The sequence below is a fragment of the Hyla sarda genome, chromosome 12 (genome assembly GCF_029499605.1).
Source record: "Hyla sarda isolate aHylSar1 chromosome 12, aHylSar1.hap1, whole genome shotgun sequence".
Classification (NCBI taxonomy): Eukaryota; Metazoa; Chordata; class Amphibia; order Anura; family Hylidae; genus Hyla; species Hyla sarda.
Genome location: NC_079200.1, coordinates 51,917,977 through 51,944,612, shown reverse-complemented (window position 1 = coordinate 51,944,612; position 26,636 = coordinate 51,917,977). Strand labels below are relative to the sequence as shown.

At 44.3% G+C, this 26,636-nt stretch overlaps 1 protein-coding gene across 2 annotated transcripts in view; it reads left to right on the top strand.

The window, feature by feature from the left end:
• The first annotated feature begins 10,350 nt into the window (after positions 1 to 10,350).
• The window catches only part of LOC130296255 (serine/threonine-protein phosphatase 4 regulatory subunit 1-like), an 89,487-nt gene continuing 73,201 nt past the window's right edge, over positions 10,351 to 26,636 (top strand). For both annotated transcript variants that reach the window (XM_056547634.1, XM_056547633.1), the window contains exons 1-3: positions 10,351 to 10,462; positions 23,399 to 23,443; positions 26,195 to 26,327. In XM_056547634.1, coding sequence (XP_056403609.1) covers positions 10,456 to 10,462; positions 23,399 to 23,443; positions 26,195 to 26,327 — 185 coding nt within the window. In that variant the 5' untranslated portion in view covers positions 10,351 to 10,455. The remainder of the gene's footprint in view (positions 10,463 to 23,398; positions 23,444 to 26,194; positions 26,328 to 26,636) is intronic.

The window sequence follows — 26,636 nt, the reverse complement described above, 5'->3', positions numbered from 1 at the left end:
TATAATGTGAGGGGTGGACTCACTTATGGGATATACTGTATATATAATGTGAGAGGTGGAGTCACTTATGGGATATACTGTATATAATGTGAGGGGTGGACTCACTTATGGGAGATACTGTATATATAATATGAGGGGTGGAGTCACTTATGGGATATACTGTATATAATGTGAGGGGTGGACTAACTTATGGGATAAACTGTATATAATGTGAGGAGTGGACTCACTTATGGGAGATACTGTATATAATGTGAGGGGTGGACTCACTTATGGGATATACTGTATATAATGTGAGGGGTGGACTCACTTATAGGAGATACTGTATATATAATGTGAGGGGTGGACTCACTTATGGGAGATACTGTATATAATGTGAGGAGTGGACTCACTTATGGGATATACTGTATATATAATGTGAGGGGTGGACTCACTTATGGGATATACTGTATATAATGTGAGGGGTGGACTCACTTATGGGATATACTATATATAATGTGAGGGGTGGACTCACTTATGGGAGATACTGTATAAATATTATTTTGAGGGGTGGACCCACTTATGGGAGATACTATATTAATAATGTGAGGTGTGGACTCACTTATGGGAGATACTATATATAATGTGAGGGGTGGACTCACTTATGGGATCTACTGTATATATAATGTGAGGGGTGGACTCACTTATGGGAGATACTGTATATATAATGTGAGGGGTGGACTCACTTATGGGATATACTGTATATATAATGTGAGGGGTGGACTCACTTATGTGATATACTGTATATATAATGTGAGGGGTGGAATCACTTATGGGAGATACTGTATATAATGTGAGGGGTGGACTCACTTATGGGATATACTGTATATATAATGTGAGGGGTGGACTCACTTATGGGAGATACTGTATATAATGTGAGGGGTGGACTCACTTATGGGATATACTGTATATATAATGTGAGGGGTGGAGTCACTTATGGGATATACTGTATATAATGTGAGGGGTGGAGTCACTTATGGGATATACTGTATATAATGTGAGGGGTGGACTCACTTATGGGAGATACTGTATATAATGTGAGGGTTGGACTCACTTATGGGAGATACTGTATATATAATGTGAGGGTTGGACTCACTTATGGGAGATACTGTATATATAATGTGAGGGGTGGACTCACTTATGGGATATACTGTATATAATGTGAGGGGTGGACTCACTTATGGGAGATACTGTATATAATGTGAGGGTTGGACTCACTTATGGGAGATACTGTATATATAATGTGAGGGGTGGACTCACTTATGGGAGATACTGTATATATAATGTGAGGGGTGGACTCACTTATGGGATATACTGTATATATAATGTGAGGGGTGGAGTCACTTATGGGAGATACTGTGTATATAATGTGAGGGGTGGAGTCACTTATGGGATTTACTGTATATAATGTGAGGGGTGGACTCACTTATGGGATATACTGTATATATAATGTGAGGGGTGGACTCACTTATGGGATAAACTGTATATAATGTGAGGGGTGGAGTCACTTATGGGAGATACTGTATATATAATGTGAGGAGTGGACTCACTTATGGGAGATACTGTATAAATATAATTTGAGGGGTGGACTCACTTATGGCAGATAGTGTTGAGCGGCATAGGCCATATTCGAATTCGCGAATATTCGCGAATATATGGACGAATATTCGTCATATATTCTCGAATATTCGCATATTCGTTATCTCGTTTTATTTTCGCATATGCGAATAGTCGCGTATGCGAAAATTAACATAAGTGAATATTGGCATATACTAAATTAACACGCGCGTAAATTCGCATATGCGAAAATTAGCATACGCTAATTTTCGCATATGCGAATTTACGCACGCCAGTCTCACACAGTAGTATTACAGCCTTCTTTACACCACACAAGCTGGAAGCAGAGAGGGGTGATCACTGTGATGTGTACTGTGAAGAAAAAAAAAAAAAAAAAACGAATATTCGTAATTACGAAAATATAGCGCTATATTCGCGAAATTCGCGAATTCGCGAATATGCGATATTCGCGAATAATATTCGAATTGCGAATATTCGCGAGCAACACTAATGGCAGATACTATATATAATGTGAGGGGTGGACTCACTTATGGGATATACTGTATATATAATGTGAAGGGTGGACTCACTTATGGGAGATACTGTATATATAATGTGAGGGGTTGAGTCACTTATGGGATATACTGTATATAATGTGAGGGGTGGACTCACTTATGGGAGATAATGTATATATAATATGAGGGGTGGAGTCACTTATGGGATATACTGTATATAATGTGAGGGGTGGACTCACTTATGGGATATACTGTATATAATGTGAGGAGTGGACTCACTTATGGGAGATACTGTATATAATGTGAGGGGTGGACTCACTTATGGGATATACTGTATATAATGTGAGGGGTGGACTCACTTATAGGAGATACTGTATATATAATATGAGGGGTGGAGTCACTTATGGGAGATACTGTATATAATGTGAGGGGTGGAGTCACTTATGGGAGATACTGTATATATAATGTGAGGGGTGGAGTCACTTATGGGAGATACTGTATATAATGTGAGGGGTGGACTCACTTATGGGAGATACTGTATATATAATGTGAGGGGTGGACTCACTTATGGGAGATACTGTATATATAATGTGAGGGGTGGACACACTTATGTGATATACTGTATATATAATGTGAGGGGTGGACTCACTTATGGGAGATACTGTATATAATGTGAGGGGTGGACTCACTTATGGGATATACTATATATAATGTGAGGGGTGGACTCACTTATGGGAGATACTGTATAAATATAATTTGAGGGGTGGACCCACTTATGGGAGATACTAAATGAATAATGTGAGGTGTGGACTCACTTATGGGAGATACTATATATAATGTGAGGGGTGGACTCACTTATGGGAGATACTGTATATATAATGTGAGGGGTGGAATCACTTATGGGAGATACTGTATATAATGTGAGGGGTGGACTCACTTATGGGATATACTGTATATATAATGTGAGGGGTGGACTCACTTATTGGAGATACTGTATATATAATGTGAGGGGTGGACTCACTTATGGGATATACTGTATATAATGTGAGGGGTGGACTCACTTATGGGATATACTGTATATAATGTGAGGAGTGGACTCACTTATGGGAGATACTGTATATAATGTGAGGAGTGGACTCACTTATGGGATATACTGTATATAATGTGAGGGGTGGACTCACTTATGGGATATACTGTATATAATGTGAGGAGTGGACTCACTTATGGGAGATACTGTATATAATGTGAGGGGTGGACTCACTTATGGGAGATACTGTATATAATGTGAGGGGTGGACTCACTTATGGGAGATACTGTATATAATGTGAGGGGTGGACTCACTTATGGAATATACTGTATATAATGTGAGGGGTGGACTCACTTATGGGATATACTGTGAGGGGTGGACTCACTTATGGGAGATACTGTATATATAATGTGAGGGGTGGAGTCTCTTATGAGAGATACTGTATATATAATGTGAGGGGTGGAGTCACTTATGAGAGATACTGTATATATAATGTTAGGGGTGGACTCACTTATGGTATATACTGTATATAATGTGAGGAGTGGACTCACTTATGGGAGATACTGTATATATAATGTGAGGGGTGGACTCACTTATGGGAGATACTGTATATATAATGTGAGGGGTGGACTCACTTATGGGAGATACTGTATATATAATGTGAGGGGTGGACTCACTTATAGGAGATACTGTATATATAATGTGAGGGGTGGACTCACTTATGGGAGATACTGTATATAATGTGAGGGGTGGACTCACTTATGGGAGATACTGTATATATAATGTGAGGGGTGGACTCACTTATGGGAGATACTGTATATAATGTGAGGGGTGGACTCACTTATGGGATATACTGTATATATATAATGTGAGGGGTGGACTGACTTATGGGATATACTGTATATATAATGTGAGGGGTGGAGTCACTTATGGGATATACTGTATATATAATGTGAGGGGTGGAATCACTTATGGGAGATACTGTATATATAATGTGAGGAGTGGACTCACTTATGGGATATACTGTATATAATGTGAGGGTTGGACTCCCTTATAGGAGATACTGTATATAATGTGAGGGGTGGACTCACTTATGGGAGATACTGTATATATAATGTGAGGGGTGGACTCCCTTATAGGAGATACTGTATATATAATGTGAGGGGTGGACTCACTTATGGGATATACTGTATATAATGTGAGGGGTGGACTCACTTATGGTATATACTGTATATAATGTGAGGAGTGGACTCGCTTATGGGAGATACTGTATATATAATGTGAGGGGTAGACTCACCTATGGGAGATACTGTATATAATGTGAGGGGTGGATTCACTTATGGGAGATACTGTATATAATGTGAGGGGTGGAGTCACTTATGGGAGATACTGTATATATAATGTGAGGGGTGGACTCACTTATGGGAGATACTGTATATATAATGTGAGGGGTGGACTCACTTATGGGAGATACTGTATATAATGTGAGGGGTGGACTCACTTATGGGAGATACTGTATATATAATGTGAGGGGTGGACTCACTTATAGGAGATACTGTATATATAATGTGAGGGGTGGACTCACTTATGGGAGATACTGTATATAATGTGAGGGGTGGACTCACTTATGGGAGATTCTGTATATATAATGTGATGGGTGGAGTCACTTATGGGAGATACTGTATATATAATGTGAGGGGTGGACTCACTTATGGGAGATACTGTATATAATGTGAGGGGTGGACTCACTTCTGGGAGATACTGTATATAATGTGAGGGGTGGACTCACTTATGGGAGATACTGTATATATAATGTGAGGGGTGGACTCACTTATGGGAGATACTGTATATAATGTGAGGGGTGGACTCACTTATGGGATATACTGTATATAATGTGAGGGGTGGACTCACTTATGGGAGATACTGTATATATAATGTGAGGGGTGGACTCACTTATGGGAGATACTGTATATAATATGAGGGGCGGAGTCACTTATGGGATATACTGTATATAATATGAGGGGTGGACTCACTTATGGGAGATACTGTATATAATGTGAGGGGTGGACTCACTTATGGGAGATACTGTAAATATAATGTGAGGGGTGGACTCACTTATGGGAGATACTGTATATATAATGTGAGGGGTGGACTCACTTATGGGAGATACTGTATATAATGTGAGGGGTGGAGTCACTTATGGGAGATACTGTATATATAATGTGAGGGGTGGACTCACTTATGGGAGATACTGTATATATAATGTGAGGGGTGGACTCACTTATGGGAGATACTGTATATAATGTGAGGGGTGGACTCACTTATGGGAGATACTGTATATATAATGTGAGGGGTGGACTCACTTATAGGAGATACTGTATATATAATGTGAGGGGTGGACTCACTTATGGGAGATACTGTATATAATGTGAGGGGTGGACTCACTTATGGGAGATACTGTATATAATGTGAGGGGTGGACTCACTTATGGGATATACTGTATATATAGTGAGGGGTGGACTCACTTATGGGAGATACTGTATATATAATGTGAGGGGTGGACTCACTTATAGGAGATACTGTATATATAATGTGAGGGGTGGACTCACTTATGGGAGATACTGTATATAATGTGAGGGGTGGACTCACTTATGGGAGATACTGTATATAATGTGAGGGGTGGACTCACTTATGGGATATACTGTATATATAATGTGAGGGGTGGACTCACTTATGGGAGATACTGTATATATAATGTGAGGAGTGGACTCACTTATGGGATATACTGTATATAATGTGAGGGGTGGACTCACCTATGGGATATACTGTATATATAATGTGAGGGGTGGAGTCACTTATGGGAGATACTGTATATAATGTGAGGGGTGGACTCACTTATGGGAAATACTGTGTATATAATGTGAGGGGTGGAGTCACTTATGGGAGATACTGTATATAATGTGAGGGGTGGAGTCACTTATGGGATATACTGTATATAATGTGAGGGGTGGACTCACTTATGGGATATACTGTATATAATGTGAGGGGTGGACTCACTTATGGGAGATACTGTATATATAATGTGATGGGTGGAGTCACTTATGGGAGATACTGTATATATAATGTGAGGGGTGGACTCACTTATGGGAGATACTGTATATAATGTGAGGGGTGGACTCACTTCTGGGAGATACTGTATATAATGTGAGGGGTGGACTCACTTATGGGAGATACTGTATATATAATGTGAGGGGTGGACTCACTTATGGGAGATACTGTATATATAATGTGAGGGGTGGACACACTTATGGGAGATACTGTATATAATGTGAGGGGTGGACTCACTTATGGGATATACTGTATATAATGTGAGGGGTGGACTCACTTATGGGAGATACTGTATATATAATGTGAGGGGTGGACTCACTTATGGGAGATACTGTATATAATATGAGGGGTGGAGTCACTTATGGGATATACTGTATATAATATGAGGGGTGGACTCACTTATGGGAGATACTGTATATAATATGAGGGGTGGAGTCACTTATGGGATATACTGTATATAATATGAGGGGTGGACTCACTTATGGGAGATACTGTATATATAATGTGAGGGGTGGACTCACTTATGGGAGATACTGTATATAATGTGAGGGGTGGAGTCACTTATGGGAGATACTGTATATAATGTGAGGGGTGGACTCACTTATGGGATATACTGTATATATAATGTGAGGGGTGGACTCACTTATGGGAGATACTGTATATATAATGTGAGGGGTGGAGTCACTTATGGGAGATACTGTATATAATGTGAGGGGTGGACTCACTTATGGGAAATACTGTGTATATAATGTGAGGGGTGGAGTCACTTATGGGAGATACTGTATATAATGTGAGGGGTGGAGTCACTTATGGGATATACTGTATATAATGTGAGGGGTGGACTCACTTATGGGAGATACTGTATATATAATGTGAGGGGTGGACTCACTTATGGGAGATACTGTATATAATGTGAGGGGTGGACTCACTTATGGGATATACTGTATATAATGTGAGGGGTGGACTCACTTATGGGAGATACTGTATATATAATGTGAGGGGTGGACTCACTTATGGGAGATACTGTATATAATATGCGGGGCGGAGTCACTTATGGGATATACTGTATATAATATGAGGGGTGGACTCACTTATGGGAGATACTGTATATAATGTGAGGGGTGGACTCACTTATGGGAGATACTGTAAATATAATGTGAGGGGTGGACTCACTTATGGGAGATACTGTATATATAATGTGAGGGGTGGACTCACTTATGGGAGATACTGTATATAATGTGAGGGGTGGAGTCACTTATGGGAGATACTGTATATATAATGTGAGGGGTGGACTCACTTATGGGAGATACTGTATATATAATGTGAGGGGTGGACTCACTTATGGGAGATACTGTATATAATGTGAGGGGTGGACTCACTTATGGGAGATACTGTATATATAATGTGAGGGGTGGACTCACTTATAGGAGATACTGTATATAATGTGAGGGGTGGACTCACTTATGGGAGATACTGTATATATAATGTGATGGGTGGACTCACTTATGGGAGATACTGTATATAATGTGAGGGGTGGACTCACTTATGGGAGATACTGTATATAATGTGAGGGGTGGACTCACTTATGGGATATACTGTATATATAGTGAGGGGTGGACTCACTTATGGGAGATACTGTATATATAATGTGAGGGGTGGACTCACTTATAGGAGATACTGTATATATAATGTGAGGGGTGGACTCACTTATGGGAGATACTGTATATAATGTGAGGGGTGGACTCACTTATGGGAGATACTGTATATAATGTGAGGGGTGGACTCACTTATGGGATATACTGTATATATAATGTGAGGGGTGGACTCACTTATGGGAGATACTGTATATATAATGTGAGGGGTGGAGTCACTTATGGGAGATACTGTATATAATGTGAGGGGTGGACTCACTTATGGGAAATACTGTGTATATAATGTGAGGGGTGGAGTCACTTATGGGAGATACTGTATATAATGTGAGGGGTGGAGTCACTTATGGGATATACTGTATATAATGTGAGGGGTGGACTCACTTATGGGATATACTGTATATAATGTGAGGGGTGGACTCACTTATGGGAGATACTGTATATATAATGTGATGGGTTGAGTCACTTATGGGAGATACTGTATATATAATGTGAGGGGTGGACTCACTTATGGGAGATACTGTATATAATGTGAGGGGTGGACTCACTTCTGGGAGATACTGTATATAATGTGAGGGGTGGACTCACTTATGGGAGATACTGTATATTTAATGTGAGGGGTGGACTCACTTATGGGAGATACTGTATATATAATGTGAGGGGTGGACACACTTATGGGAGATACTGTATATAATGTGAGGGGTGGACTCACTTATGGGATATACTGTATATAATGTGAGGGGTGGACTCACTTATGGGAGATACTGTATATATAATGTGAGGGGTGGACTCACTTATGGGAGATACTGTATATAATATGAGGGGTGGAGTCACTTATGGGATATACTGTATATAATATGAGGGGTGGACTCACTTATGGGAGATACTGTATATAATATGAGGGGTGGAGTCACTTATGGGATATACTGTATATAATATGAGGGGTGGACTCACTTATGGGAGATACTGTATATATAATGTGAGGGGTGGACTCACTTATGGGAGATACTGTATATAATGTGAGGGGTGGAGTCACTTATGGGAGATACTGTATATAATGTGAGGGGTGGACTCACTTATGGGATATACTGTATATATAATGTGAGGGGTGGACTCACTTATGGGAGATACTGTATATAATGTGAGGGGTGGACTCACTTATGGGAAATACTGTGTATATAATGTGAGGGGTGGAGTCACTTATGGGAGATACTGTATATAATGTGAGGGGTGGACTCACTTATGGGATATACTGTATATATAATGTGAGGGGTGGACTCACTTATGGGAGATACTGTATATATAATGTGAGGGGTGGAGTCACTTATGGGAGATACTGTATATAATGTGAGGGGTGGACTCACTTATGGGAAATACTGTGTATATAATGTGAGGGGTGGAGTCACTTATGGGAGATACTGTATATAATGTGAGGGGTGGAGTCACTTATGGGATATACTGTATATAATGTGAGGGGTGGACTCACTTATGGGATATACTGTATATATAATGTGAGGGGTGGACTCACTTATGGGAGATACTGTATATATAATGTGAGGGGTGGACTCACTTATGGGATATACTGTATATAATGTGAGGGGTGGACTCACTTATGGGAGATACTGTATATATAATGTGATGGGTGGAGTCACTTATGGGAGATACTGTATATATAATGTGAGGGGTGGAGTCACTTATGGGATATACTGTATATAATGTGAGGGGTGGACTCACTTATGGGAGATACTGTATATAATGTGAGGGGTGGACTCACTTATGGGAGATACTGTATATAATGTGAGGGGTGGAGTCACTTATGGGAGATACTGTATATAATGTGAGGGGTGGAGTCACTTATGGGATATACTGTATATAATGTGAGGGGTGGAATCACTTATGGGATATACTGTATATAATGTGAGGGGTGGACTCACTTATGGGATATACTGTATATATAATGTGAGGGGTGGAGTCACTTATGGGATATACTGTATATATAATGTGAGGGGTGGACTCACTTATGGGATATACTGTATATAATGTGAGGGGTGGAATCACTTATGGGATATACTGTATATAATGTGAGGGGTGGACTCACTTATGGGAGATACTGTATATATAATGTGAGGGGTGGACTCACTTATGGGATATACTGTATATAATGTGAGGGGTGGAGTCACTTATGGGATATACTGTATATATAATGTGAGGGATGGACTCACTTATGGGATATACTGTATATGTAATGTGAGGGGTGGAGTCACTTATGGGAGATACTGTGCTGATGGGCACTGCAGTATGAATTTTTTGGTATCCATTACTTTAAAAGTGCAAGCTAAGTGCCGCTTTCCAGCTGTTGTGGAACTACATCACCCAGCATGCACTGCAGCTTTCCCAACAGCAGGAGAGTAGCAGATCGCACGCCGCATAGAGCAGCGGTCGGGGGCGCGCACGTCGCTGTCTCCCTGTGCGCGGTCACATGACGTCTCGCTCGCTCTCTCCCTGACTGCGGGAATGATCAGTCTCGGGGTCGCGCTTCCGTCCTCCCGGCTCAGCCCTCAAGATGGCCGGTAAGAGAGGAGTCCGGGGCACCGGGGTAGATGGAGGGGGTCGTGGGGGTTGTTATTGGGCACTAGACGTGTGACAGGGCGGCGGGGTGTCTGTGGAGGGCCGTGTTGTGTGCAGGCAGAGTCCGCTGTGCGGCGCCCTCCTCCCCCTCCTGTCATCTCTATGCGGGGAGCATGCAGCCATTGTTGTTCCGGGGGAACTTTGAATGTAATGTTGTTGTTGAGGGGACTGTGTGCCCTGTGTGGCATGAGATGGCATATCCTGTCTATGGGCAATCTATGTATACCTGTATACCAATATCTTTCTGTCTATGTGTAAATTGCTGCTATTCCCATTGTGGTGGGTGTCGTATACATTCGCCAGCTTACGGTTGTAGTATGTGGCGCTGTATTTTGTTACCTTTCGTATTTGTCATGGGTCACTTGCGCCATTTTCTGTACATTTCATGTGCCCTCATGTAAGATAGATAGCAAAGATTTTTGGGGGTTCAGCATCAACTTCTGCCGCTCTGTTAACATTTTACATACTATTTATTCATAAATTGCGCAGTTTCGAGTCCCAACCAGTGTTTAATTTGCTTTTCTGAAAGGAATGTTGTAAAATATTTTGCCTAGGTGGCGCCCTAAATGTACCTACCCCTGGGTCATGCAGGGAGAGGGGCCTGGGGCTGGACAGGGATTTGTAGAGGTTTCTGGTGTCATGCTCCACCCACTCTAGAGGTTTCTGGTGTCATGCTCCGCCCACTCTAGAGGTTTCTGGTGTCATGCTCCGCCCACTCTAGAGGTTTCTGGTGTCATGCTCCGCCCACTTAGTGGCCGCAATAGACATAACAGCATGGTTTTTGCACAAAGTATTTCTTTAGGGAAGTGTACACCTACCTGTGCCTCCCTCCCCAGTTGTTGCAAAAACTACAACTCCCAGCATGCCATGACAGCTGTCGTAGCATGATAGGAGTTGTATTTTCGCAACAGTCGCCGCAGTAGACATAACACTCAGTCGCTGCAATAAACATAAGTGCATGATTTTTGCACAGAATATTCCTTTAGGGAAGTGTGCCCCTACCTGTGCCTCTCCTGCTGTTGCAAAATCACAACTCTCATCTTTATGGGAGTTGTCGTTTCACAACAGGCGCCGCAATAGACATAACGCTCAATCTCCACTCTTAGTTGTCGCAATAGACATAACAGCATGATTTTTGCAGAGTATTCCTTTAGGGAAGTGTGCCCCTACCTTTGCCTCTCCTGCTGTTGCGAAACTACAAATCCCATCATGTCACGGCTGCCGTGGCATGATGGGAATTGTAGTTTCACAACAGTCTCCACAATAGGCATAACACTTAGTTGTTTCACTAGACATAACAGCGTGATTTTTGCACAGAGTATTCCTTTAGGGAAGTTTGCCCCTATCTGTGCCTCTCCAGCTGTTGCGAAACGACAACTCCTATGATGATGGGAATTGTAGTTTCCCAACAGTCGCCACAATAGACATAACGCTTATCTTAGTTTTTGCACTAGACATAACAGCGTGATTTTTGCACAGAGTATTCCTTTAGGGAAGTGTACCCCTACCTTTGCCTCTCCTGCTGTTGCGAAACTACAAATCCCATCATGCCACGACAGCCTTTGGCTGTCATGGCATGATGGGAGTTGAGGTTTCACAACAGTCGCCACAAGAGGCATAACAGTTAATCGCCACTCTTAGTTGTCGCAATAGACATAACAGCAGGATTTGTGCACAGAGTATTCCTTTAGGGAAGTGTGCCCCTACCTGTGCCTCTCCAGCTGTTGCGAAACTACATCTCCCATCATGCCATGACAGCCTTCGACTGTCGTGGCATGATGGGAGTTATAGTTTTGCAACAGCTGGATGGCCACAGGTTGGTAAATTCTGCTTTAGGGTACGTTCACACATACGCAGATTTGATGCGCAGGATTTTCTGCTGCAGATTTCAGTGTACATTAACCCCTTAAGGACCGAGCCCTTTTTCACCTTAAGGACCAGAGCATTTTTTGAACATCTGACTACTGTCACTTTAAACATTAATAACTCTGGAATGCTTTTAGTTATCATTCTGATTCCGAGATTGTTTTTTTCGTGACATATTCTACTTTAACTTAGTGGTAAAATTTTATGGTAACTTGCATCCTTTCTTGGGGAAAAATCCCCAAATTTGATAAGAAAAATGAAAATTTAGCATTTTTCTAACTTTGAAGCTCTCTGCTTGTAAGGAAAATGGATATTCAACATAAATTTTTTTGGGGTTCACATATACAATATGTTTGCATCATAAAATTTATGAGTTTTTACTTTTGGAAGACACCAGAGGGCTTCAAAGTTCAGCAGCAATTTTGAATTTTTTCACAAAATTTTCAAACTCACTATTTTTCAGGGACCAGTTCAGTTTTGAAGTGGATTTGAAGAGTCTTCATATTAGAAATACCCCATAAAAGACCCCATTCTAAAAAACTACACCCCCCAAAGTATTCAAAATGACATTCAGTAAGTGTATTAACCCTTTAGGTGTTTCACAGGAATAGCAGCAAATTGAAGGAGAAAATTCAAAATCTTAATTTTTTACACTCGCATGTTCTTGTAGACCCAATTTTTGAATTTTTGCAAGGGGTAAAAAGGAGAACATTTTTACTTGTATTTGAAACCCAATTTCTCTCGAGTAAGCACATACCTCATATGTCTATGTAAATTGTTCGGCGGGCGCAGTAGAGGGCTCAGAAGGGAAGGAGCGACAAATGGTTTTTGGGGGCATGTCACCCTTAGGAAGACCCTATGGTGCCAGGACAGCAAAAAAAAAACCCACATGGCATACCATTTTGGAAACTAGACCCCTCGGAACGTAACAAGGGGTAAAGTAAACCTTAATACCCCACAGGTGATTCACGACTTTTGCATATGTAAAAAAAAAAATTTTTTTTTTTACCTAAAATGCTTGGTTTCCCAAAAATTTTACATTTTTAAAAAGGGTAATAGCAGAAAATACCCCCCAAAATTTGAAACCCAATTTCTCCCGATTCAGAAAACACCCCATATGGGGGTGAAAAGTGCTCTGCTGGCGCACTACAGGTCTCAGAAAAGAAGGAGTCACATTTGGCTTTTTGAAAGCAAATTTTTCTCTGGGGGCATACCGCATTTAGGAAGCCCCTATGGTGCCAGGACAGCAAAAAAAAAAACACATGGCATACCATTTTGGAAACTAGACCCCTCGGGGAACGTAACAAGGGGTTAAGTGAACCTTTATACCCCACAGGTGTTTCATGACTTTTGTATATGTAAAAAAAAAATTTTTTTTTTTTAACCTAAAATGCTTGTTTTCCCAAAAATTTTACATTTTTAAAAAGGGTAATAGCAGAAAATACCCCCCAAAATTTGTAACACAATTTCTCCCGAGTACGGCGATACCCCATATGTGACCCTAAACTGTTGCCTTGAAATACGACAGGGCTCCAAAGTGAGAGCGCCATGCGCATTTGAGGCCTAAATTATGGACTTGCATAGGGGTGGACATAGGGGTATTCTACGCCAGTGATTCCCAAACAGGGTGCCTCCAGCTGTTGTAAAACTCCCAGCATGCCTAGACAGTCAGTGGCTATCTGGCAATACTGGGAGTAGTTGTTTTGCAACAGCTGGAGGCTCCGTTCTGGAAACAGTGGCGTACCAGACGTTTTTCATTTTTATTGGGGAGGGGAGGGGGGCTGTGTAGGGGTATGTGTATATGTAGTGTTTTTTACTTTTTATTTTATTTTGTGTTAGTGTAGTGAAGTGTTTTTAGGGTACAGTCACACGGGCGGGGGTTCACAGTAGTTTCTCGCTGGCAGTTTGAGCAGCGGCAGAAAATTTGCCGCAGCTCAAACTTGCATCCGGATACTTACTGTTATCCTCCGCCCATGAGAGTGTACCCTGTATGTTCACATTGGGGAGGGGGGGGGAGAAACATACAGCTGTTGCAAAACTACAACTCCCAGCATGTACGGTCTATCAGTGCATGCTGGGAGTTGTAGTTTTGCAACAGCTGGAGACACACAGGTTGTGAAACACAGTTTGGTAACAAACTCAGTGTTTTGCAACCAGTGTGCCTTCAGCTGTTGCAAAAGCTACAACCCCCAGCATGTACGAACAGCGGAAGGGCATGCTGGGTCTTGTAGTTATGCAACAGCCGGAGGCATACTACTTTGGCTGGGGATGCTGGGGATTGTAGTTATGCAACAGCTGGAGACACACTGGTCTGCTACTTAACTCAGTGTGCCTTCAGCTGTTGCAAAACTACAACTCTCAGCAGTCACCGACAGCCAACGGGCATGCTGGGAATTGTAGTTATGCAACCACCAGATGCACCACTACAACTCCCAGCATGCACTTTAGCTGATTGTGCAAGCTGGGAGTTGTAGTTATACAACAGCTGAAGGTACTTTTCCATAGAAAAATGTGCCTCCAGCTGTTGCAAAACTACAAGTCCCAGCATGCCCATAAGGGTATGCTGGGAGTTGTGGTGGTCTGCCTCCTGCTATTGCATAACTACAGCTCCCAGCATGCCCTTTTTGCATGCTGGGAGCTGTTGCTAAGCAACATCAGGAGGCTGTCACTCACCTCCTGCTGCTGCTCCACGATGCCGCCACACAGGTCAGTCCCTCGCCGCCGTCGCTCCTGGGGCCCCGATCCCAACAGGGACGCCGGGGATCGGGGTCCCCAGCACCCGGGGTCTTCTGCCCGCACCCGCTCACGTCCTCCGGAAGGGAACCGGCCGACGAATCAGGGCGATCGTGAGGTGGCACCAGTGCCACCTCACCCCTGCTGGCAATGGCTGTTCGGGGCCGTCTCTGACGGCCCCGATCAGCCAATAATTCCGGGTCATCGGGTCACTGGAGACCCGATTGACCCGGAATCCGCCACAGATCGCTGGACTGAATTGTCCAGCGATCTGCGGCAATCGCCGACATGGGGGGACATAATGACCCCTCTGGGCGATATGCCGGGATGCCTGCTGAACGATTTCAGCAGGCATCCGGCCCGGCTCCCCTCCGGCTAGCGGCGGGGGCCTGAAATGCTCAGGGCGTATACATACGCCCTCGGTCCTTAAGGACTTGGAAACGGGGGCGTATGGATACGCCCTATGTCCTTAAGGGGTTAAATGACTGAGCACAGCTTCTAATCTGCAGTTACAAATCCTGCGCATCAAATCTGCGCAGGATCCTTTAAGTGTGAACGTACCCTTTGGGGTCTATTCACACAGCAGAATTCCTCCTCAAATGAAAGCCCAATACACTTCTATAGGAGTCCACACTCCCATTCACAAATTTCCGCTCGGATTCCGCACCAATTCAGCACAAAATCCACACAAGCGGAATTGGGGCGGATGAGCGGAAATTCTGCCGTGTGAATAGACCCTTAGGGGGATTATCACAATATTCTTAGGCAGTGTTTTACAAACAGGGTGCCTCCAGCTGTTACTAAACTACAACATCCAACATGCCCCGAGTGCCAAAGGCTGATAAGTATCTGGGACCCCATGGGGCATTAGAATAGGGGTCCCTTGTGAGATATGGCTGCACCTGGCAACGTTCAGAAGCCCCATAGTTAGCACTAGCAGCCGGACCCCGACTGATCTACTGGTTATCATGTATCCTGTAAAGTGGGGTATTACAACCTAGGATAGGATTTGCCACAGATGCCTGATAGAGGCATTTTACATCATTTACTGCAGATATTTCCAACCTGTGGCTCTCAGCTGTTGCCGAACTACATTTTCCAGCTGTCTGGGTGTGATGAGAGTTGGAGTTTTGCAACAGCTGGATAACATAGGTTAGGGCAAAATAGGCATTTTAGTACCCATACGGGTTGGGGGAACACTGGTGACCATGGAGAACAGGAGTCCCGCCCCCCCCCCCCCCAAACCCACCTAATGAGGCATACACCATATTCAGGCTGCTGTGAGACTGAAGGGAAGAGCGTAGCGACACAAATACAGTACTTGTTTTTAAAGGGTTAGTCCAGTGCTGAAAAACTTATCCCTATCCTAAGGATTTACTGCTGGGGCCCCCCCCGCGATCTCCTGTACGGGGCCCCGGCTCGCTGGCCAGATACCGGGTGTCGACCACCGCACGAAGCGGCGGCTGACACGTCCCCTCAATACATCGCTATGACCGAGCCGGAGATTGCCGAAGGTAGCGCTCTGGCTCTGCCATAGTTGTATTGAGGGGGCGTGTCAGCCGCCGCTTCGTGCAGTGGTCAACACGCCCCCTTCCCGCGGGCTGCCAGGGCCCCGTACAGGAGTTCGTGGGGTTCCCCAGCGGTCGGACCCCCCGCGATCTGAAACTTATCCCCTATCCTCAGGACTGGATATCTCCTTTAAGTACTCATTTAGGGTATATTTCAGGCTGTGTATGCGCCGATGACCGTCACTAGAGTGAGTTCCCTGTTGCACCCACGTGTCTACTCGTAGCAGCAATCTGCTGCTAAGAGCAGACACAGTGATCTGCGAGTCTGCAGTAAACTGCGCACATGCGCAGTTTACTCTCAGGCATCGCAGCCGCTCTCGGACTAGCTCAGGGAGCAGGCGGAGCGACCGCGATCTCTGTGAAATACGCTGCGGATGTGCTACGTGTGACCCTACCCCTAGGGGTGTATTCACAAGTACAGTATCCTGTATGCAGGGGTGTGGAAATTTTAATAAAAAACTACTTGTCCACGGGACTAAAAGGGAGCAAAATCTACTTGTCCCTCATGACGATCCACTTGTCCGGGCCAATTTTCGCTTTTACGCTCTCGTTTTTTCCTCCTCTCCCTATAATAGCCATAACCACCTACTATAATGATACCTTTTAATTTTCCAATAACATATTCTCCGAACCAAATATATATATATATATATATATATATATATATATATGTGAAATTGAAATAGTAAGATAATTTAACAAATTTGCTGGTTTTCTTTTCTACGCCATTTATCTTGTGGTTGAGCTAACATGTTGTTTTGATACCTTAGGGCGCCTGATTGCAGCAATACCAGATTTGTATAGTTTACATCATGTTTTACTAATTAAAAAAAAAATAATAATCTGACCCCTGTGTGTTTTTTTTTTTTCGCATACCAGGCTGTATGAGGGCTCATTTTTTGTGCCATAATCTGTCTTTTTTATCGTTACCATTTTGGTATTGATCTGACTTTTTAATCGCTTTTTAACTTTTTTTTTTTTTGGGGGGGGATATTATAAAAATTGCAATTCTGTGGTCTGGTATTTCATTTTATTTTTTACATTTACCGTATGGGATACATAATGTTATTAGTTCGTACAATTACGCACACAGCAATACTAAATGTTTATTTTTATTATGTTTACATGCCTTTATAAAGGAAAAGGGGGTGATTTGAACTTTTAACATGGAAGGGGTTAATGTGTGTCTCTTAAACTTTTATTAAAACTTTTTTTTTGTTACACTTTATTAGACTTTTAGGAGGAATCATTAGATTCCTCATACAGATCAATAGAGTTCTATTGAACTCCATTGATCTGTGTGCTCTGCGATCCATTGATAAAGCCTAGTCCAGCCAGGATCTATCAATGACAGAGCCACAGACACCCTCCGGCTACCTCTATAGTGGATCTCATCCCCCCCGATCACGCTGCAGGGGGGCGATCCACCCCACTTGCCCACCAGGGAGCATTCACATGTCCCTTTAGATGCCGCTGTCAGCTTTGACAATGGTGATCTAAAGGTTTAATAGCCAGCTGTGTGCTGACTATTAGCGGCGATCCCCGGCTAATGAAATCAGCCAGGGGCTGCAGAGTATGGAGCGGGCAGGACTTGGGAGCCCGCTCCATACAGACTGCTGATCGCCGCTGCGCTTGTCAGGTCCGGCCCGGTTTGCCCGAAGCCGGGCTAAGGGACGGAAAAATTCACCTGCCCGGCACCCGGAAATGCATGTCCCGGGCGTCGGGTGATAGGAATTCCACATCCGTGTGTATGTATTTTATGCACAGGTTTTGAAGCTGCAGATTTCGATGTTAACTAAATGACTGAGCACCGCATTGAATTTGCAGCTTTAAATCCTGCAGATCAAAGATGCAGACGATACTGTACATGTGAATAGATTCTAAGGCTTCTTTCACACTGCTGTTAATACACGGCAGTGTGACTGCCATCGGGAGAGCTGGGCAGAATAGCGGGAGAAAAATTACTGTTTGTGCCGTCTTTTTCTCCTGATATTCATAACGGCGGCCCCCATAATTGTAAACAGGACCCATTGTTGCCCATTGCTCCCCGTCGACAAGAAGCAACGGCAGTGTGAACAGGGCCGAAGGGTGGGGTGACCCATAGCATAAACACTACATATTATCTGCAGCTGATTTTGCTACCCATTGACTTCAGTGGGTAGGAAAAAATGCAGCAGCAAAATACGCAGCCTATACGCTACGTGTGACCCTTCCTTAAAAAGGAATGTGTCATCCTGATTGTTTAAAAAAAAAAAATCTATATCTATCACAATCTATATAAAGGAGTATTTTTTTATTTAAAAAAATATCTGGCCATAAATATCTGAGATCTGCAAATAGAACAAGGGACCCCCGACCAGAGCAGAGAGGTGGCCCCTGCATCCAGGCAGAGAAAAAAAGGAAGTACCTTAAAGGAGTAGTCCAGTGGTGACTCAGTGGTTAACAACTTATCCCCTATCTTAAGGATAGGGGATAAGTTGCAGATCGCGGGGGGTCCGACTGCTGGGGCCCCCTGCGATCTCCTGTACGGAGCCCCGACAGCCCACGGGAAGGGGGCGTGTCGCCTCCGCACGAAGCGGCGGCTGACACGCCCCGTCAATACAACTCTATGGCAGAGCCGAAGCGCTGCCTTCGGCAATCTCCGGCTCTGCCATTGAGATGTATTGAGGGGGCGTGTCAGCCGCCGCTTCGTGCGGGGGCCGACACCCGCTATCAGGCCGGAGAGCCGGGGCCCTGTACAGAGAGATCACAGGGGGCCCCAGCGGTCGGACCCCCCGCGATCTCAAACTTATCCCCTATCCTTAGGATAGGGGATAAGTTTTTCACCGCTGGACTACCCCTTTAAATTACCTTAAAGCAGGGTTTTCCAACTAGGCGTCTTCCAGCTGCTGCAAAACTACAACTTCCAGCATGCCCGGACAGCTAGAGGCTGTCCGGACATTCTGGGAGTTGTAGTTTTGCAACAGCTGGGGGCACCCTGGTTGGGAAACACTGCCCAAACTGTTTACCTATCCATCTTCAAGGATACCTCATTTCTTGTACTCCTGTGTATATAGTCATCCACCTGCCTCTCCATATATCTGCTGACCCTGCCGAATAATACATGAGACACGGGGGGAGGGGTCGGAACTGGATGCCTGCTGAAATCCTTCAGCAGGCATCCAGGGCAAACGCCGAGGGGGGCCGTGTAGGGGATCGCCGCAAATTGCAAGGGAAATCGCCCTTGCGATCTGCAGCGATACCGGGCTGATCGGGTCTCTGGGACCAGACCGCCCGGTAATTTCGCATGATCCCGGCTGGCACAGACAGCCAGGACCATGCTGGAGGCTAGGAGCGAGGTGGCAAGCCTGCCACCTCCTCCGATCCCCTGCGATCTGTCGGTTAACTAACCGACCAATCGCAGGAGGGGGGGCGGTTACTTCCTCCCGCCCTGCCCGGCCCCTGAAAGTCCGGAGAGGACGGGAGGAAGACCGGAGGACGTGGCGGGGGACGGGGGAGTGCTGGGGACCGGGACCTCGTCCCTGAAGACCCGGATCCAGACGATGAAGACGGCGGCGGCAGCGACAGGTGAGTTGATCTTCAGCCGCGGTCGGGCCCTTTACAGCAATGCACGTCGCCGTAAAGCGACATGCATTGCTGTAATGGGACCCTGTAAACTACAACTCCCAGCATGCCCAGACAGCCCTTGGTGTCTGGGCATGCTGGGAGTTGCAGTTTTGCAACATCTGGAGGTCCACAGTTTGGAGACCACTGTGCCCTTCCAGATGTTGCAAAACTACACATCCTCAGCATGCCCTTACTGTCCAGGCATGCTGGGAGTTGTAGTTCTGTAACATCTGGAAGGGCACAGATTGGGAACCACTGTATTAGTGGTCTGCAAACTGTAGTCCTCCAGATGTTGCAAAACTACAACTCCAAGCATGCTGGGAATTGTAGTTCGGCAATATCTGGCTCTAAAGATGTTGCCGAACTACTACTCCCAGCATGCCTGAGAATGTTTGGGAGTTGTGATTTTGCAACAGCTGGAGGCACACTGGTTGGGAAACATTGTCTGTTTCCTAACTCAGTGTTTCCCAACCCGTGTGCCTCCAGCTGTTGCAAAACTATAACTACCAGCATGCACTGATAGACTGTGCATGCTGGGAGTTGTAGTTTTGCAACAGCTGGAGGTCCCCCCCTGTGAATGTACAGGGTACATTCACATGGGCAGGGGCTTACAGTGAGTATCAGGCTGCAAGTTTGCGATGCAGCAAATTTTGCGCGGCAGCTCAAACTCGCAGCGGGAAACTCGCTGTAACCCCCCCGCCCATGTGACTGTACCCTAAAAACACTACACTAACACAAAATAAAATAAAAAGTAAAAAACACTACATATACACATACCCCTACACAGCCCCCCTCCCCTCCCCAATAAAAATGAAAAACGTCTGGTACGCCACTGTTTCCAAAATGGAGCCTCCAGCTGTTGCAAAACAACAACTCCCAGTATTGCTGGACAGCCGTTGACTGTCCAAGCATGCTGGGAGTTTTGTAACAGCTGGAGGCACCCTGTTTGGGAATCACTGGCGTAGAATACCCCTATGTCCACCCCTATGCAAATCCCTAATTCAGGCCTCAAATGCGCATGGCGCACTCTCACTTTGCAGCCCTGTCGTATTTCAAGGCAACAGTTTAGGGTCACATATGGGGTATCGCCGTACTCGGGAGAAATTGCCTAACAAATTTTGGGGGGCTTTTTCTCCTTTCACCCCTTATGAAAATGTGAAGTTGGGGTCTACACCAGCATGTTAGTGTAAAAAAATAAATTGTTTACACTAACATGCTGGTGTTGCCCTATACTTTTCATTTTGACAAGAGGTAAAAGCGGAAAAAAGCCCCCCAAAATTTGTAATGCAATTTCTCCCGACTACGGAGATACCCCATATGTGGGCGCAAAGTGCTCTGGGGGCGCACAACAAGGCCCAGAAGGGAGAGTGCACCATGTACATTTGAGGTGATTTGCACAGGGGTGGCTGATTGTTACAGCGGTTTTGACAAACGCAAAAAAAACAAAACCCCACATGTGACCCCATTTCGGAAACTACACCCCTCACGGAATGTAATGAGGGGTGCAGTGAGAATTTACACCCCACAGGTGTCTGACGGATCTTTGGAACAGTGGGCTGTGCAAATTAAAAATGTTGTACAGACCACTGTTCCAAAGATCTGACAGACACCAGTGGGGGTAAATGCTCACTGTACCCCTTGTTACGTTCCTCAAGGGGTCTAGTTTCCAAAATGGTATGCCATGTGGGGGTTATTTTGCTGTCCTGGCACCATAGGGGCTTCCTAAATGCGACATGCCCCCCGAGCAAAATTTGCTCTCAAAAAGCCAAATATGACTCCTTCTCTTCTGAGCATTGTAGTTTGCCCGTAGTGCACTTCAGGTCAACTTATGGGGTACCTCCATACTCAGAAGAGACGGGGTTTCAAATTTTGGGGGATATTTTTTGCTATTAACTCTTGCAAAAATTTGAAATTTGGGGGGAAACACCCATTTTAGTGAATTTTTTATTTTTTATTTTTTTTACGTATGCAAAAGTTGTGAAACCCCAGTGGGGTATTAAGGCTCACTTTATTCCTTGTTACGTTCCTCAAGGGGTCTAGTTTCCAAAATGGTATGCCATGTGGGGGTTATTTTGCTGTCCTGGCACCATAGGGGCTTCCTAAATGCAACATGCCCCCCAAAAACCATTTCAGAAAAACGTACTCTCCAAAATCCCCTTGTTGCTCCTTCGGTTCTGAGCCCTCTACTGCGCCCGCCGAACACTTTACATAGACATATGAGGTATGTGCTTACTTGAGAGAAATTGGGCTACAAATATAAGTATACAATTTCTCCTTTTACCCCTCGTAAAAATTCAAAAATTGGGTCTACAAGAACATGCGAGTGTAAAAAATTAAGGTTGTGAATTTTCTCCTTCACTTTCCTGCTATTCCTGTGAAACACCTAAAGGGTTAAAAGGCTGACCGAATATCATTTTGTATACTTTGGGGGGGGGTGCAGTTTTTATAATGGGGTCATTTGTGGGGTATTTCTAAGATGAAGACCCTTTAAATCCACTTCAAACCTGAACTGGTCCCTGAAAAATAGTGAGTTTGGAAATTTTGTGAAAAATTGGAAAATTGCTGCTGAACTTTGAAGCCCTCTGGTGTCTTCCAAAAGTAAAAACTTGTCAATTTTATGATGCAAACATAAAGTAGACATATTGTATATGTGAAAAAAATTTTTTAATATTTTGAATATCCATTTTCCTTACAAGCAGAGAGCTTCAAAGTCAGAAAAATGCAACATTTTCAAATTTTTCATAAAATTTTCAAATTTTTCACCAAGAAAGGATGCAAGTTACAACATTTTTTTACCACTATGTTAAAGTAGAATATGTCACGAAAAAAACAATCTCAGAATCAGAATGAAAGGTAAAAGCATTCCAGAGTTATTAATGTTTAAAGTGACAGTGGTCAGATGTTCAAAAAATGGCCGGGTCCTAAGGTGTAAAATGGCTGGGTCCTTAAGAGGTTAAACATTGAATAATGCATTGCAATGGTATGATGAGCCAGCTGCCAGGGCAGTCTGGGATTTGTAGTTTCCCAGCAGCTGTATGATGATGATGATTCCTTTTTGTTCAGTGACATGCAGCTGTATTCACTTCCTGTTCTGCTTCCTCCTAGGGATCCCGCTGTACTTTGTGGACCTGCAGGACGATCTGGATGACTGTAAGTGTTCACCGCTGTCTGCACTTCCCTCTTCACTTCCTGCGTCCTCCCGTCTGTCCCTTTACGTAATACATGCTCTGCGCCATCACCACCAGGGTTCTTTCACTATAACCTGCAATACAGCAGAAAATAGCTGCTTTTGGGCCTCGTGTTGGTGTTATTGGCTCACCCCTAATAATAAAAACTCGCCAACCCAAACATTTTACTGAGCAGAGTAGGATTATGGCCAGGGCTCTAATGTAGCCTGGCCTCCTAAAGACTATTTACGGATATCCCATTAATTTTAGCGGGTATCATGTAAAGCTTTATTCCTGTTAAGAGGCATGGATAACTGCTTTTGCTTGCAATAGTGGCTATTTTTAACCCTTTATGGTGTGCTGGTACTATAAAGGAGAGCTCCAGCCAAAACTAACTTATCACCTATCCACAGGATCACAGGGGGACCGAAACCCCCCTCCCCACAATTTCCGGAACGAGACCTGGCTGTCAGTGAGAAGCACATGCTCCATCCATTTCTATGGGAATGCTGAAGAGACCCGTGTACAGTACATGGGCATCCCCAGGGCCCTCATAGAACTAAATGGAGTGTGTGCCATCTACCAGTGGACTACACGCGCTCCTCACTGATAGACTGGGGGCCCATTGCTGAGATCATGGGGGATCCCAGTGGTCGGACCAGTAGCTGCGCTTGCTTTATGCACAACAGGTCCCTGCTGCTATAAGCAGCCAGGGACCCGCCTGTAATGGCGTTCATCAGCGATCGTTCTCTGGTTGGGAAACTCTGGGTAAGAGGAAAAGATTACAGGACCTGGCAGTAGTGAACTATAGATTCTCATGACGGTTCTTCCACAATCATAGTTTCCGGGTTTACTAATCCAAGTCCTATGTGGTCAATGTCCTTTGACAATGACCTTTCCTATAATGCAGTGTTTCCCAAACAGGGATCCTCCAGCCATTGCAAAACTACAACTCCCAGCATGCCCAAACATCCTTGTACTGCCTGAGCATTCCGGAAGTTGTAGTTTTGCAACAGCTGTATTCTCTTTGTTTGGAAAACATTGCTTTAAAGGGAACCAATCATCAGATTTTACCCTATATAATGCTTGGCAAAGCGTTATATAGGGTAAAATTGTTGTCCTCACCATCCCTGGGGGACGCTCCTTTCCCCAGGGATGGTGAAGATATGAAGTTATAAACTAGTCACCGCCGCCGCTGTAAGTAGTCACCTGGGCGGGGAGCTCTTCTCATCTACTCCCGTTCTTCGGCCAGGAGCGACGCCCCCTCCGCTTGATTGATGGGCCGCGTCATCGTTCCGCTCACTGATTAGACGGAGCAGAGTGATGACGCGGCCCGTCAATCAAGCGGAGGGGGGCGTCACTGCCGGCCGAAGAGCTCCCCGCCCAGGGGACTACTTACGGCGGCGGCGGTGACACTAGTTTATAACTTCATATCTTCACCATCCCTAGGGGCAGGAGCATCCCCCGGGAATGTTGAAAATAAAGATTTTACCCTATATAACGCTTTGCCAAGCATTATATAGGATAAAATCTGATGATAGGTTCCCTTTAATGGCTTATTTATTATGATAGATCTGCCATATACAATGGGGATAAGTCTATCAGCAACACCCTGTGTATATATATATATATTTTTTTGTTTGCATAGTCTATTTTGTCTCTAGAAAACCTTTTATAGTGTTCTTGGGGAGCACAGCTTCCTGACTTCGATATTTCATTCAGTCCTGGGTAGTTTTCCTTTGCAGTAATTTCCATTTCTAGTCACAAGTCTATAGGTGCTCTGGTAAATCATTTACCACACTGCTCCAGCCATGCACTTTGTAGAATACATTGCCTATGAATATTGAGAGCAATTGAGCTGTTTATATGTCATGAGATTAGGACAGTGTTTCCCAACTAGTGTGCCTCCAGCTGTGGCCAAACTACAACTCCCAGCATGCCCGGACAGCCTTTGGCTGTCCGGGCATGCTGGGAGTTGTAGTTTGGCCACAGCTGGAGTCACCCTGGTTGGGAAACACTGGATTAGGGTATATGGGACCCTGCTGTGCCATAGACTTGACTTGCATTATACATGAAAAGATGACCCTTCCTTACTAAGTCTAGAGGATCTATACATCCTCACAGTGTTCTCGTGCCCAGAGAGATGACGGGTCATGTTTAATACAGTATCTGGCTAATTATGTGTATGCCATCTTTTATAAACAGAGATACAAGATGCCCTAATTGTAGCCCTGGTACATCGAGTGCCATCAGTTATATTTGGCCAAAACATATGAGCTCAGCTGAGAATGCAACCAGTACATTGACAAGTTCTTAGGAAATTCATAGCCTATAAAACGGATGCCCGCATCAAGGGTAACCTGTAGAATGCATTTTATAAGGACGTGTAGAAGCCAAGTAAAATCTTCTGTCTGCCAATGCTTAATTCCACTTGAGATGGAATTAAAATTCTGCTCACACTTGAGGTTAGAAGAGATTAGTGTCCTGCTCCCAGAACCTGTGGAGCATCTTAGCAGATCACTATCTCCAGGCTGGAAGCAAATTAGCTTAAAGAGGCCTGTACAATGCCATGTGCGATCCTGTAATTTAAGCATCCTGCGAGGCGCTCCATATACATCTGTGGATACATGAACCATGCCCACCTGACTCACAGGCTCTCACATAACACCTGTCCGAGTTTGCTCCTTGGTAAGCATGAAGATAATGTATCTTCTCTTCTTCTTTATCTCCAAAGTTGGCTTTGAGGATTATGGACCAGACTGTGAAAGCATGAGGATAAGCGCTTTCCTAGACATTCCAGGACAGGATAACCTGACGCCTCTTGCACGCCTAGAAAAATATGCTTTTAGCGATAATATATTTAACAGGTAAATGTGAAATAAACCTCAGTTTTAAAACAAATTTCCGTAATATAAAAGCAATGTTATGTGGACGTGCGTTTTAGTTTTTTTTGGGTGGCTTTTTACATTAAAGGGGTACTCCGGCGCTAAGACATCTTATCCCCTATCCAAAGGATAGAGGATAAGATGCCTGATCGCGAGGCTCCTGCTGCTGGGGACCCCCGTGATCTTCCATGCCACACCCTGTTAGAATCAGCCCCCCGAGCGTGCTCGCTCCGGGTCCGATTACTGACGATCATGGGGACGGAGCATAGTGACATAATGGCTCCGCCCCTG